Source organism: Nesoenas mayeri (assembly GCF_963082525.1).
Source record: "Nesoenas mayeri genome assembly, chromosome: 2".
NCBI lineage: Eukaryota > Metazoa > Chordata > Aves > Columbiformes > Columbidae > Nesoenas > Nesoenas mayeri.
In genome coordinates, this window is record NC_137543.1 from 88,618,452 (window position 1) to 88,633,164 (window position 14,713).

Genomic DNA, 14,713 nt, shown 5'->3' on the forward strand with positions numbered 1-14,713 from the left:
CTCTTTCTTCTTTCTTCTCTTCTCGCCTCGCCTCCCCTTTCCTCTTCCTTCTCCCTCTCCTCTTCTCTCTCCTTCTATTCCTTCACCCTCCTTTCACTACCACTACTTGCTAAGGAAATCCTGACAAACACTTGCGACCTTGCCCAGGCTTAGCCATTCTCTCCATCACCTTGTGTGAAGGACGCATGTATCTTCTAGTGGCCAGCACAGCACTGGGCCCCCTTGAAACCGCTCTGCATTCCACTTCCTACAGCTGCTTACCCTAGCTCCCCAGTCCATGAGGACGGTGAGCTCTGCAGTGCTCCTCAAGAAGGCGTTCTCTTGATTTTGCTACTGCTGTCCAGCTGAAAAGGATGTTCAGCCATTCAGATGAACTTGGAACGTGGCCCTGCTGGGAGATGGCCTTGCAGCGGAGAAACTCCAGCTGCCTCATCCAGGTCTTCCTTCTTCAGCCCCTGTCAAGGGATTCCACCGGCTCCTCAAGGACTTCCTCTCCCATGTCTTCGGGCTGCCTCCAGGCCAGCTCTGGCAGCAGACACGGGACGCTGCTCCCTTTTATACTGCCCCGGGGCATTGTGACCTCAGCATTGCCCGGTGGTCGCACTGTGACATGGAGGTGACATGGGCCCCCAGTGGTCCCACGCCACCCACTGCCCATCCACCCAGCAGTCTTCGGAGGAAGGACTTTGGGCTGCTGCTGCCCCTAGGCTGTCCTTGTGCCCAGGAGGCCCAGGGGGCTGTCCCTGCTCTTGCTGGTCATGCACTGGCCATGGCTGAAACCACCTGGCAATGGCGGTGCCATGAAATTACTGAGGAGGTTATTCAGATACAAAGGAACTTCTTCTCTTTTCCTTTAACGTTACTAAAGGAAACTATGAAAAACAAGCCTCTAGTACATGCTGGTGATGAATTGCTCTGCCAAAGTGCTGCCATGCGTGCAGGAACCTGCCCAGCCTACGTCTATTCCATTAAAGAATCTCAACATTTTGGTGCCAGCTCCATGTGAAGCGAGGGGCCCTCGCACCTCTCCAGTCGTGGTTGTGATGGATCATCAGGCAGAGTGAGGCTAGAAGCGAATTCTCTTGCCAGGAGCGCCCCCTGTCCAGAGGGCTGTTAGGAGAAAGTCTGTCAGGTGCAAGGACTTCATATCTCAGTACCTACTTCTGCTGCCTTTTTTTTTCCCAATCCACACACATGAACTGAAGAAAAATGTAAGGAAATCCATTTTGGTAACACCATATGGCTAATGTAAGCTTGCCATTTTAGCCCAAACTAGAGTCTTTTACAGGAATCCCTTTGCACCACAGGAAGGAGGCAAACTCCATGATTATATCAAACCCATAATATTACAAATGAAGAAATCTCAGGGGTAGCATTTCCCTGCATCTCCCTGGACCCCAGCCTAATAGACCTGTCACAAGCTCTTTTCTCTGTGGTTTGCATGGTTTAGATGGCTCAAAAACAGGTGGCAATCTTCTCTTTTTTCTTGGCTGTTGTTTTTTGGTTTTGTTTTTGTTTTTGTTTTCCTGTTAAGCCCTTTCGATAGCAAAGGGAAGACCACTCATACCATCATTTTCTGTTCACGTGTATGATCTACACAGTACAAATCATAGGCTGCTGCCAGTGTTGCCATGTCCTGCTGGAAAACACTCTTATTGGGGACAAAAAATCCCGAGCCATAGGCTGGGCTGGGCAGTGCCAATAGACCACCATGGCAATAAGACTCGCTTTGAAAAACAAGCCAGCGGAGGTGGCACTGGTGTGCTGGAAAGGTCAGTCATGTTCAGACCTACAACATTTGGATCTCCTCTCCTCTCCTCTCCTCTCCTCTCCTCTCCTCTCCTCTCCTCTCCTCTCCTCTCCTCTCCTCTCCTCTCCTCTCCTCTCCTCTCCTCTCCTCTCCTCTCCTTCTCCTCTCCTCTCCTCTTCTTCAAAGTCTTTTGGACAAGATTTACATAAAGGTTTGGGTGTGTATCAGACTATATTTGTGTAAGGCTAGAAGAAAGAGCAGAACTCCTGTACTATATTTTGATGGCTTTCAGAGAAGCAGTCTTTGATGTCCTCATTAGTGTTAGTGAGTGAACTAAATTGTTTCAACAGGGGTACAAACTCTACTTTTTTTTCAAACTTACTCCCCATAAAGAAAATAACAGCAATAAAGAGATGAGTTTTGTCACACATCAGGGCTGCAGATGGAGATAAAAAAAGTGCAACTGTGTATGTGCAGTGTAAATAGTGGCATTTGTGAAAAAGCTGCCCTTCCTGTAGTAATAGTTTCTCTTTCTTTAGGTAGACTTTCAAAGCTTATCACATCACAACTTTAGTTCATTCTCTGATACTCTCTCCAGGGAAAATGAAGCCAAATCCAGCCAGCCACAATTTTATATTTAGATTCCTCACTCCAGTCCCAGTCTAGGCTCAGTGATTTCTTGGGTTTTTTTTTTCCAAACATATTAATTATTTTGACAACATTTATTTTTTAAGGCATGTATCACTGTGACCCTGCTGGAAGCACAGGATATGATGACTCTCATGGGGGGAGTAACATTTGGGATTCAGATTTACTGTTTAGGACCTTCTCTAAAATACCCAGATATGCTTGTCAGCTGTAGAAAAATTAGGCTTTTATAGTTTTTGAAACTTCAGCCACTGGACTTCTTCTCAAATAGCTGCAAACATCTCCCCTAAAGGTCTCATGATTCCTTGTACATACTGAAACAATAATGTTGGCTAAAAATGTTTCTAATCAGTTGTGCACAGAGATTTCTCCTTCTCCTACCAGTTAGGAACCTGTTTCTTCTCTCAGGTATTTTAACTCCATTGGCTCCAGTCCAGTTAACACCAGCTTGCAAAGCTGTAAGGGACAATCATCATGTACCCAAACACATGGCTGGGCCTGATGCTTTTTGTACTCATGGCTCTTTACGCCCTTCTGGGAATGAAAAGGGACATTTATTTGGTGTTTCTTACAGAAACAATGCCCATAACTAGGTACCTCTAGTTCTGGCTGAGATACAAAGGAACAATTGTTAATTGTTTCCATGTGCTTGAGGAACACATTGCATGGAGGGCTGGCTGGCTTGCAGACCACAAGCAGTGAGGTACGAGACTGTCACTGCCATGCTCTTTTTTAACAAACAATATTTCTTCTTGACTTAAGGCTTGGCTTGGATCCCTGGCTGCTTTGCCCAAGCCCCAAGGGTACTCACAGGCCTGTCTGTCCCTGCCTGCCCCTGGGCTCCCCCCACCCTCCTGACAGCCTAGGACCCCATGTCAGCCCTCACCAGGGCCAAGAGCCCCTGCTCCAGTGATGCTGCAAAAGCACTGGTCTCCAGCTCCCCAGAGCCCTGACCAGGTGCCTGAGGCTGTAGAATGTCGCCCATTACTGCTGCAAGGAACCTCTTGACCACACAGAAAATGCCATCCAGACTGAGAGGAGGAGGCCTGTCCCAGACTTCCCTTGCGAAACACTGAACATGGGCAGGCTTCTTCCCTTCTGCTAGGCTGAAGAGCAGCCTTTTCAGTGGTCCAGAAGTACAAAGCCTGCACAAACCTCTGCCAACATCCCAAAATTTTTTGCCAGTGCTGTTCTTGTACCAAGCACAGGAAGGCTAGAGATCTGTGTGCCTGGTTATGGTCCTGTTCCAGTCCTGAATAAAACTTCCAGGTGTAAACCTTTAGGATGAAAACAAATGGTGGCACAATGCTTAGCTTGGATGCTGCTTTTCCATCAGTTTTACTGGAGGGTAGTATCATTTCACTGTAGTGTTGGAGACACATGTGAGACAGGAATGTGGCATGGGCACTGCCTTTGCCTTTGAAACACTATGCTGCGCAGGCAGCTGTAGAAATCACATTGTGACAGCACCAAGAGGAACTGGACCTGTGCCTTTCAAAGGACGTATCTTTGCCAAGAAGTTAGTAGATCTGGCCAATCTTACCCATCCGTTAGCAGGCGAGCATCTGCAAAGAGGAGAAGGAGGCTGCAAGTACTTTGTGGGCTGGGCACAGGCCATGAAAGCTGAGCACAAAGAGCTCCAGCTGGGAACCAGTACTGCCAGGAATTCTCCCCCCACCCCCCGCTTTGTAATGCTGAGTTGCAGCACTGTCTCGGCTTTTCATGACTCTGCCTTTGCCACTAGAAGCTCTTCTCTGGAAGAAGCATGACAGCCTGTGGGAAGGGGTCTGAAATGCAACGTTTTTTACAAGCGTAAGCACCACCTGAGAGGCAAGGGATGCCAAAATGCTGCTTATTACCAGGCCCTGGCCTTGAGGCTCACTGTCCAGAACTATCCCCTGAATCATCCTGTTTCTGCTCCACCTGCCCATCATCATGGCTGTGGGTCACTCCACATGCCTTCAAATATTCAAGCCAACAGTCAGAAAAACAATTATGAGACTTGTCCCCCATTTACCATCTTGTCTCTGCCCACTCTCCACTTCTCTTTATTTCCCCATGAGATCCGATGCTCTTCCCCACGCGATTGCTTACTTTGACCCCAACATCTGTGCCTTCTTTCACATTGTGATGGATCTCCCCTGGACTCACCACTCCCTCCTTGGGTACATCCCTCTCCACAGCTTCTTAGCTCTGTGAAGTCAATGAATACAATCATTTTCTGCCATTACTTTAATACAATGAAGTAGGAAAAGAGAAATAAACTCTTTCTGTAGTATCTTCTAGGCCTACCACAGTCCCCTCACTTGCCTGCCTGTATAAAATAAAACCTCCTCAGCAAGGAAAGTGTGCTCAGATGCACTATTTGTCCTCCTGTGGCTCCCCTTCTGCAGCCTCCAAACCAGCCCTCATGGGGTTTTGAACACTCCCTAGATGCCATTGTGGACATCACAGCCAGAGACAGGATCAAAGGTATTTGGTATCTGAAGGTAAGCAAAGTGCAACATATTCTGGACAGAGTTCTTCTTTGATCACTGGACACTGCGTTGATGGAGTTCACAGCAGCCTGATGCAGAAGTTGCTTAAACTATTGGATGTGGATCATTCACAAGAGCCTCAGACAGACACAAATGATCAGTTTTTCCCTTTGTTGCACTGAGTGATGCAGAGAAAGAGGGCTCAACTCGCTCCAGTGATAACTTGTAACCCCTGTACAGAACAGGATATACTGGTATCACATCAACTTTTCCTGCAGCAAAATGTATCAAAGTAATGTGGAAAAAGTATTTCTAGCATGGGTGACACTGTTAATGAAATAATACCAGGGATGTAATTGTCCCACGGTGAATAAGTGTTTCAAATCAGCAATTTATACTTCTGAAGTTACTGCCTCCCTCTCTCTCTCATTATTGCTGTTGTTACTGTTTGTTCGTATTTCTTCACTTTTCTGTTAAACTGGTCATACCCTCACCCATGGGTTTTGTCTTTGTTTTCTGATTCTCCTCCCCATCCCACCAGGGGTGGGGGAGAGGTGAAGTGAGGGGGCAGCAGGTGGGTTTAGATGCTGTTGGGACCAGCTGGGGCTAAACTACGGTATCCCTTAACATTTAAGATGGTGTTTTTTGTAATCTAACACAATTTAGTCTTTTTCTGGTATTCCTCCTTTCCTCCTTACTCTCAGTAACATCTATTTTCTCTTTAACTTTCTCTCTGTGCTTCCTCCTTGTCATTTTCATTATTTCCTAGTTTAACCAGTTTGAATTCAATCAGCTGTGCTTTCTATCCTTCTTTCCCTGTGATACATATTTTTATCCACTACCACCGAACTAATTTCTGCATGTCTCTCCTATCTCTTTCTCCCTAGTTCTTGAGGTGGCAGCTTTCCAGTTAATGCCACACATGCTGTTCTTTTTATCTCCTCAGAGCTTGTCAGACTGTTTATTTGCTGGGCATAAAACTTTTTACTGGACACCCATGCTCACACAAGCATCTCCTCTTACAGGGATCCCAGGGGGCTGGAGGTGCAGATGTCTCCTGCTGTCTCCTCTTCACATGAGGGCCTTGCCAGTTTTAGAGGCCAGAGCCAGATCCACACAGACGTGTGAAAAAGTGACTATGTTGTGGGCAGACATAGCTGTATGTCAAGCAGCACATGCAATGGTACAGATGCTGGAGGCAGCATGAAGACACCAGTGCAGGCTAACACTCAGAGTGAATATTAATCCTGGGGTCCCTGGGGGCTGCTGGTCCAGTTTTCAGCTGTAGTCTGTCATAAATTGCTGTCGACAGTAGAGCAACATAGCTAAAATCTAGTACCTGTGCCACAATTGAGCCTTCAGTCTCTCCCATAAATGTACCTTGGAAGACTTTGGTGACAGAATGGTCTTTGTGCATTAAACCTGGAATGTGCCTCAGTGCATGCCAGGAGCAGACCTCGCAGGATTATGGTAGCTGGCTAGTGGTGTCTGCAGCTACCACTGCCAGACTTATAAATGGAACAGAAATTTAAACAGCTTAAATACTTGCCTTTTTTTTTTTTTTTTCCTTCAGTCAGCTGGAACCTGAACTGGGCTACATCCTGTCTGGCTTCATCTGCCTGTTTCTAGTATTAGTATTGACCAAAAATACAAGTATGAACCCTGCTAAAGTGTTCTCAGCACAGTCTGACTGAGATGCTCCCCTTGCAAAAGCAACACAGATTGTAGAGTCTTTTTGTTCTGGATCATTTGGGAGTGCACATGCTGAGTAGGAAGGAAAGCTATTGCTCTGGACAGGGGACAAGCCCAAGGTGCCTGTCACCTGAGAGTACAACCACAGGACAAGGTGGTCATTCAACTGATGTACTTGGTTAATCAGGCAAGTTATGAAAGGTGTGAACTGGCTTCCCCTGTCAGCTTTTGGCAATAACAGTCAAGGAAAATGCTACATTTGAAAAATAGTTCTTGTGGGATATTGGACAACCGGGGTAGGAGAAATCCTGTTTGGAGAAAGTGGCCAGAAAAAGCCTCTTAGCTGCATGTGGTGGCCCCAGTGATGAGGGCTCTTCTTCTAGCCCAGCTTCAGGACTTGTATTGTCAGCCCTGTTCACTGCTTTCTAGAGCAGAACACATAAAGAGACAAGCTTTACCTTGGAGTACATTCAATGGACTGCCAGCAAAAGCTAGAAATGACAAGCTTATCTGGCCACATAAAGGACAATTTTAAATATTGTAACTCATGCATTACCTTATGCATCTCTGATCTAGCAGGAGAGGGAATGATCTATATAAAAAAGTAAACAAAGAAAACTTGCTCCTAACTCCCTCTAATCTCAAATCTTAAATTCTTGAATAAAAAAAAAAAAAACCCACAACCTTTTGTGCCTTATTTCTGGTGTACAGAGTCCTGAAACTGCCAGAATTTTATGAGCTTTTTGTCTCCAGTGTAATTTTAAAACTATGAGAGCAGCATTCATATTAATTTTGGCATCCCTTCTCATTTGAATCTCAGATTATACACTCATACAGCAATCACTAGTGGAGTGAAATCAGTTTGCAGTAGTAGTAGCCAACATTGCAAGCCTTATAAAACTGCATGTGCCCAGGAAAAGGCTTCAGAAACAAGATGCAGAAATAGTATGACTGGCATGAATCTTGCAACAGAGTAGTAGTGATATAATGCAGTTTCTTCATTCCATCACAATGAGGCTGCAACAAGGTGATTTAAACTGTGAGCATGTGGAAGAGTGAGCAAAAAGTCATTCAGAATTTCAGACAATTCCACTTGAAAAGCAGTATGCTCCCAACACTCCACATTTTTTTTGTTTAAATTAATTATGGGCTTTTAATGACACCAGGTAATGTTTGACCACATGCCATGATAAGCCATAATAACAGTAAAATTATAGTCATACAATTATCTGCCTGTGCTGAGGTCCCACCATCCAAGCACACAATGAGGAAACTCCAGTGTGAAGGCCTTCATGGATTAACAGTAAAATATGGGCAGGACCCTTCTTCCTTGCAAATTGTGGCCTTTCAGTACTTGAAAGGGGCCTATAAGAAAGATGGGGGCACCCATTTCAGCAGGTCCTTTTGCGATAGGACAGAGGGTGATGGCTTTAAACTAAAAAAGGGGAGATTCAGGCTAGACATGAGGAAGCAATTTTTTTTTACAATGAGGGTGGTAAAGCACTGGCCCAGGTTCCCCAGAGAGGTGGTAGATGCCCCATCCCTGGAGACATTCCAGGCCAGGCTGGATGGGGCTCTGAGCAACCTGATCTAGTTGGAGATGTCTCTGCTCATTGCAGGGGGATTGGACTGATGACCTTTGAAGGTCCCATCCAACCCAAACCATTCTATGATTCCATGATAGAGTGACATGCTGTCTCAGTAACAGAGGGTGCTGATCCAGTGCTTCACCAGAAGATTAGATATTTGTTATAAATCGCTTTTCCAGGAGCCTTTGGGTCGTTTACAAACGAGCCTTTCCACAAGTAGGGAAGCTCAGGAGGACCAGCTTGGCTCAGTTTTGTCTCCCCCATAGCTGGAGGTTCCCGTGCCTCACAGGCAGTGCGTTTTGACCCGGAGCTGCACCCGCAGCTGGGGCACTCCCGGGTTTGCTTTCTGATGTCTTGGACAGCCGGCAGGGCAGCGATGGGCGCAGGGGCTACGGGGGCCCAGGGTCCCCACCAGCCACCGGCGCGTTAATTCCCGCTACTCGGTGCTTCCAGCGCCGCCACCCACTCCTCCACGCCATAGGGGGCGCTGAGCCCTCCGCGCCGCCCGGGGAGGGGAGGGCCCGTGTCCCGCTCTGCTCTTCTCGCGTGGCGCCGCCGCTGCCGCATCCTCCTCCCCGACACGCGGTTAGGGAAGTCGGCGTCTCCCCTGCTCCGCGGCGGCGGCATCCTCCGCGCAGGCCACGCCCCGCCGCTGCCCGCCCTCAGCCAATCACCACGCCCGCCTTCGGCCCCGGCGCGCCGGCGCTTCCAGGCGGAGAGCCGCGTCGCCTGTATCTTTAAGGCAGTGCCGGAGCTTCTGATTGGCTGTGGAGCCGAGGAGGGCGGGGCGAGGCGAGGGGAGGGCTGCCTGAAGCGGAGCGCGAACCGGGGCTCCTTGGCGCATGTGCGCCTGCGCGGGGCTGGGCCGGTGGCGGCCGTGGCAGCAGCGGCGGGACTGCACCTGTGGCCGCCGCGGGGCGGGGCGGGAGCGCCCTCGGGCAGCGAGCGCGGAAATGCCGCGGCAGCCGAAGCAACAGAGGTAGCGCTCGGGGCGGCAGGCGTGCTCCCCTCTGTGCCCGCCCCCAGCGCCGTGCGCCTGCCCCCGGCGGCCGCGCCTCCACCTCGGGCTGTTTCCGCACCTGGGCCGCGCCCGCCGCCGGCAGGATGGCACAAGAGGGGGCGTGTGCCTGCGCCGCTGCAGCGGGAGACGGCGGCGACGGGATGGACGGCAGGAAGGTGGCTCTCATCACCGGCATCACCGGGCAGGTACGGGTGGGGCTCCCCTCCGTCCTAGGTTTTCCACGCGTGGGGAGCCGCGTGTCATGGGGCTCCCGGAGGAGGCGGACACCCGCCGTGTGGCACCCGTGGGCAGCCGTGACCGAGGGCGTGCGTGGGAGCAGTGGCGGCGGAGGGCTTGGCGTGGGGCTGCCGGGCGCGTTCGCCGGCAGCGGCGACCCCTCCCGGGCCACCGGTGCCACATTCCCTCCGGTACGTTTCCAGCCTCTGAAGCACCTTGTACCGGGGCGGCTGCCCGCGTCCCCTTGTGGTCCGTGCTGCCGGCTGCGCGCTGTGCGGCAGCTCCATCTGACAGCCCCTGGCTTGTTTAGGGGCGGACAGACCCTCCCGAGGTAAAAGGCTTCTCTGGCCTCCCCCATGCGTGGGTAGGGCTGGGGGTTAGAGGTGTATGTGTAGGAGGGGGTGCATCCCTCTTTCTTTGCAGCTTTGGACTCTTTTGTAGTAACTCTTACCAGGAATTCCTAAGAAGTCATTGTAACCTGTACTGAGATGAGGTGTGACATGAGCATCAATGACAAAGGAACCATGCCTGTAAAAAAAAAGAACAACGAGCCGGTGTTGGGACTTTTCATCCTGATGGTCTGAAGTGGTGAAGGCAGTAATGCAGTGGTACCACTGCAGGTGTGAGGCAACCTGCAGTTGGGTTTTGTCTGAGCAGGCTTGTCACTCAGGGGAGTTCTTTGTCACCTGTCTCCTTGGCATACTGGGCAGCCACGCATTTACAGTCAGTACCTGCTTTATACCCCAATCTGAATGGTTAAGAAAAGCGTCTCCCCAAGCCACTTGTTTTGTATTCATGTGCGTTCATTGCAGCCTCATATATTTTTTGGCTATGTTGCTTGTAGGGATAATGATGCTCTCAGAGTCCTGATGCTTTGATCAGAAGGTGCAGGAGAAAGGTTTCATGGAAAGAAAATTCACAGTTTCCCTTGGAACAACTTCCGTACTGTGAAAAAGCATGTGCCAGTGGTGAGTTTTAACCTGGTGAGACCTGCAGCAGTGCTCATGTATGCAGTTTGTAGCTTTTGCTGCTATGATCTCAACAGGTAGTTTGAATATTTGGCTGGATTGCTTGTCCATGCAGAGGTCTGCATTGTTGTGTCTTTGCTGGTGAGCAGGTGCTGAATGAAAGCTGCCATGGACATACTTACTTGTATTTCAGGAACGCTTTACTTTGCAATGTAGATGTTACTCACTACTTGGAAAAAGACTGCTCTGCTCCTGCATTGCCTACCTGTTAGAAGGTGCTGAATGACTTTTGCTTGGAGGTTGTATTTTCTGTTACTGGTATAATCTCTTAAGTAGGTAAAATTGCACAGTAAGCATTCATGCTTAGAATCCCAGTCGAACAGCTTTTTTCCTTTATGGCTTGCATTTAATCAGTGGCATCTTCATACATGGAAGAACTTCTTCCCTTTCAACTGTGACTTGTCCTATTAGGCTTGCAGATCCACTTGTGAGGTGCTGGTGTGGACTGTTTAAAAATCCATGAGGACTGTGGAAAAGTACATGTTGAAACAAACAGGTTGTTCTTTTCCCCCAAGATAATGTTAGTCAACGTTTGTTTTGTGTGTGTTTTGTTGTGTTGTTTTGTTTTTAGTAGAAGAGCTACCTGACCTTTTGTGAGAGCTTTTGTGAGAGAGTAAATCCAGAGACAATATAGTGTTATAGCAGCTTTCATCCGTTATCCAAGAGAACCTGGATTACACTTTGAATGCTTACCTGCTGCTTGTGTTTTACCTTTTTATGTCTGTTCTTGTGTGTTCTTACAAGACTCTTTGGTGCCCTCACTTCTGATGGGTTAGCAACAGTCTGCCAACAGTGTGTTAAGGAAACCCTTCTGAGTGGCTGTTTGACAAGGACATATAACTATGTCTGAGAAGAGGAAAATCTAATAATCTGTGTACACTAACATTTCTGCTTGATGTTTATTTGTAGCAAGAGCACAGTCAGAGCTTTCCCAAGGACTACTTTGGTGCTGTGTGAACAGTCTTCCAGTTTGTTGACAGAAGCACGTTTCTCTTCATCAGAGGTAGTAAGTTAGAGGCCTGTAACTACACCACCATGATTATGTCAGTATTATGTTCTCTATGTTATTTTTCTCTGTTTTCAAAGAAGCTATTCTGTCTTAATTTAACCTTTGTCAGGCATTAGTATTGGAACATGTGGAGAACCAGAACTAGTGAAGACCTGGGATACCTGAAAGTCAGGCAGTGAGGCTGGGTGCTTTAGTGACAAGAATGTACAAACTCTTGATTTAGGATGAAAGTTTTATGTTGAGGGTGTCCTCTTTTAGTATCCTGTAGTCCTCCATCATTTTGAGATCTGCCACTAGGAATACTCATCCCACTTTTCTTAGATGAACTTAGTGTCACCATAGTACTTGTTTCTTGCCCCTCTTTCACTCCCTTACTTTATTTCAGCATAATAGCTTTCATTTTATTTGGAAAGGCCTCATCCAGAAATGGGAGACCTGGATTCTGTTTCTTACCTGAGAACAGGCACACTCACATGTCCCACCTCCTGAGTGAAAGTCCTATTGCTATGTGTCTTTAAATTTAGTTACCATGTGTAAAATGTACACGTATGAGGAAGTGAAAGCTAGAGCTTGGACTTCTTCTTTCCCAGGTAGTTACTGTGCAGGTGGATGTGTTACTGATAGGAAGGTGGTTTTGTGACCGTTGGCCAAATAACAGGAGTTTGCAATGCGCCTGTTGAAGCCACAAAGGAAAACCAGTTCTGTAATTGTGTGATCATGACTTAGGTGACATTCTGGCTGCAAGTGCTGGACCTTAGTTTTTATGAAATCAAAGCAGGTAAATGAAACTCTACAAATTCTGCATTTACATGTGGGGTTTGAGGGAAATCAATGTTGTTCTACCACTTGCATTACTGATAAGAGACTCCAAGCATGTAGCCAGTGGTGTTTGTAGGTTCTGTTTGCAGCACTGAGGTTTCCCTTATCTCCCTTCTCACACCACAGCAGTGGGATGAACCACACTTCACTATTTTGCTGAAGTGAGTTCCAGAGTGAGGCAATTGGTGTGGTTGGGTGGATAAAACATTTCTGAAGTGTCATGTAGGTATTGGTCTGCTGGTAGGGTACTTGTGAGTAATGCATAGCACTTGTTTTCTTCATTTAAGGAAAAGTATTTCAAACTAAACAGGTCTGTTTTGTATGTTAAAATGAAAATATCTTTTTTTACAAAACCAGAACATGACTCTTACTGGGAGAGTGTTTTGACAATGCAAAACAGATGTTCTGGACATTTCAAACTTTACCTTGAAGAATTACCCTGTAAAAAGGGGAATTTTGAATCAGATACTTGTATAACTAACAAATTTCTTTTTAGCTATATAGATATGTCTTCTCTCTTATTTGGGGGAGATACTAAAGCAGTGCTTTGACAGCATTGTTTTCTAGGCATTGTGACTAAATGTCAGTTAAAATTCCATTTGGAAGTCTGTTTACATTTCAATCAGTCTGATTGTCTTTTTGTATGCGGATGCCTGTAAGAGTATTTAGGTGCTTGACTTCTTGGAGAAATACCAAGAAATATGCTAACTACGAGGTTATATGTTGATGTTTCTACTTTTCCCCCCTCAGTCACTGAATTATCAGCAGTGAATAATGTTTGTTTTGTGTCTGGTACTGTCCTGCTTTACTTGGAGAAACAGCAAGGTAAGAGTTTGTAGACCAAGATCATTCAGCAAGCTCTTATAAAGCTCTGTTTTAATTTAAAGGATGCACTAGAACTCAAGTGTCAATACGTGGCCAGAGGCTATTGCGAACGGTAGATGAGGAAGGCAGTTGTGTTTCTGCCTTGTGAGAGCTCTTACTGCAGCAATACAAGCACCAACTTCTGCTTTCTTACCTGCTGTTCTGTTAAATTCAACTGCTATTTGGGAAAACTTAAGGTAGCAGCCTCAGAAATTCAACCAAACCCTAAGGTCGTTTAAATAATGATGGCAAGTGAGTGTGCATGCAGAAATGCAAGAACATTCTTTTTGTTGTAGGTAGAATATGAGGCCTGCCTCTGTGTTCCTTGTATTGGAAGTTCAATCAGTTGCTTATGGCCTTTGCTATTCCTGTAACCCACCAGACCCCTACACATGTGTAGTCTAAGTTTTATGCAGGTGTTACAGGTCATATAGTTTGAGAAAGACTAACTGTCTTGAGAAGGGGGGTGAAAGATACTGAGAAAACAAGATTAACTGTTGAGAATGAAACCAGGCAAGACAGACACTGTGGGGCAAACTACCAGTAATGAGAACATGACTCATTGCTTAACATTAAAAAAACCCAAAAACTAAATAGCTGGTATGGAGTGTGACTATAAAACTATCTGATACTCTGTGGCTAAAAGAACTTTATTTCTTGGAGAAGAGTTGAAAGAGAATCTTTTATAAAAAATTGTTTAACTGTTTCCAAGTATTGTGACAAAGTGTTGATGTGGGAACCTTTGTAACTGAGGAGTGGGTGTATATCTGGAAAGCAGATGTAGAGAAACATTTGTAGTCTGTTGTACTAGAGAGAGGACATCAATTTGCCAGGTAAAGGATAAAATCCAAAGGATTGCTTTTCTGCGTAGGAATAGGAGGATAGTTTTTGCTGAAACTGGCTAAACTAACAGCATTGCTGCCTTTTCATTAAAACAAATATTGTCTTGGTTTCTAGCTAAAGCTAAATATTAGTATTGCTGCCTTTTCCTTTAAACAAACATTGGTTGAAACCAGGTACTCTATTTTAATTGCTGTCTGTGAATAAACAAGAGTTGTATTGAGTGAGAAATTCAGATGCATTGAACATCCTTATCTCAGTTTGAGGATGCAGAGGACTAATTAGGAACAGTAATATTCCTGCTTACTAGTTCTAGGAACTAATTAGGGACGCTAATTTGGGCACAAATTGAAATACAAGAAACTTTGTTTAAACTTGAGAGGGTGTGTGTTGGTTGTTGTGTGGTGGGTTTGTTTGTTTGCGTGGTTATGTTTTAAACGATGAAGGTGGTCAAGCACTGGAACAGCCTGGCTGGAGAAGTTGTGGAGTGTCTGTCCCTGAAGGTATTCAAAACCAAACTGGACATGGCACTGAGCATCCTGCTCTAGCTGACACTGGCTTGAGCAGGTATCTTGGACTGGGTGATCCACAGAGGTCTCTTCCATCATAAACTTGTATGATTCTGTGAGTCCTCCACAGTATCAGAAGTTGAACACCTGCCATTTGTGACAAGATGTCATAAACAGCTTGTTGAAAACTCTGCAGCAAATGAATAGTCGCTGTGGCATGAAACCCAAGCTTCCCTAAAATATAATTCCAG

General features: G+C 46.5%; 1 protein-coding gene across 1 annotated transcript in view; it reads left to right on the top strand.

The window, feature by feature from the left end:
* Positions 1-9,260: 9,260 nt before the first annotated feature.
* GMDS (GDP-mannose 4,6-dehydratase) overlaps positions 9,261-14,713 on the top strand; it is a gene marked incomplete at both ends in the record, with an annotated part of 414,283 nt that continues 408,830 nt past the window's right edge. Inside the window, one exon of the mRNA XM_080339750.1 lies at positions 9,261-9,362. Coding sequence (XP_080195876.1) covers positions 9,261-9,362 — 102 coding nt within the window. The remainder of the gene's footprint in view (positions 9,363-14,713) is intronic.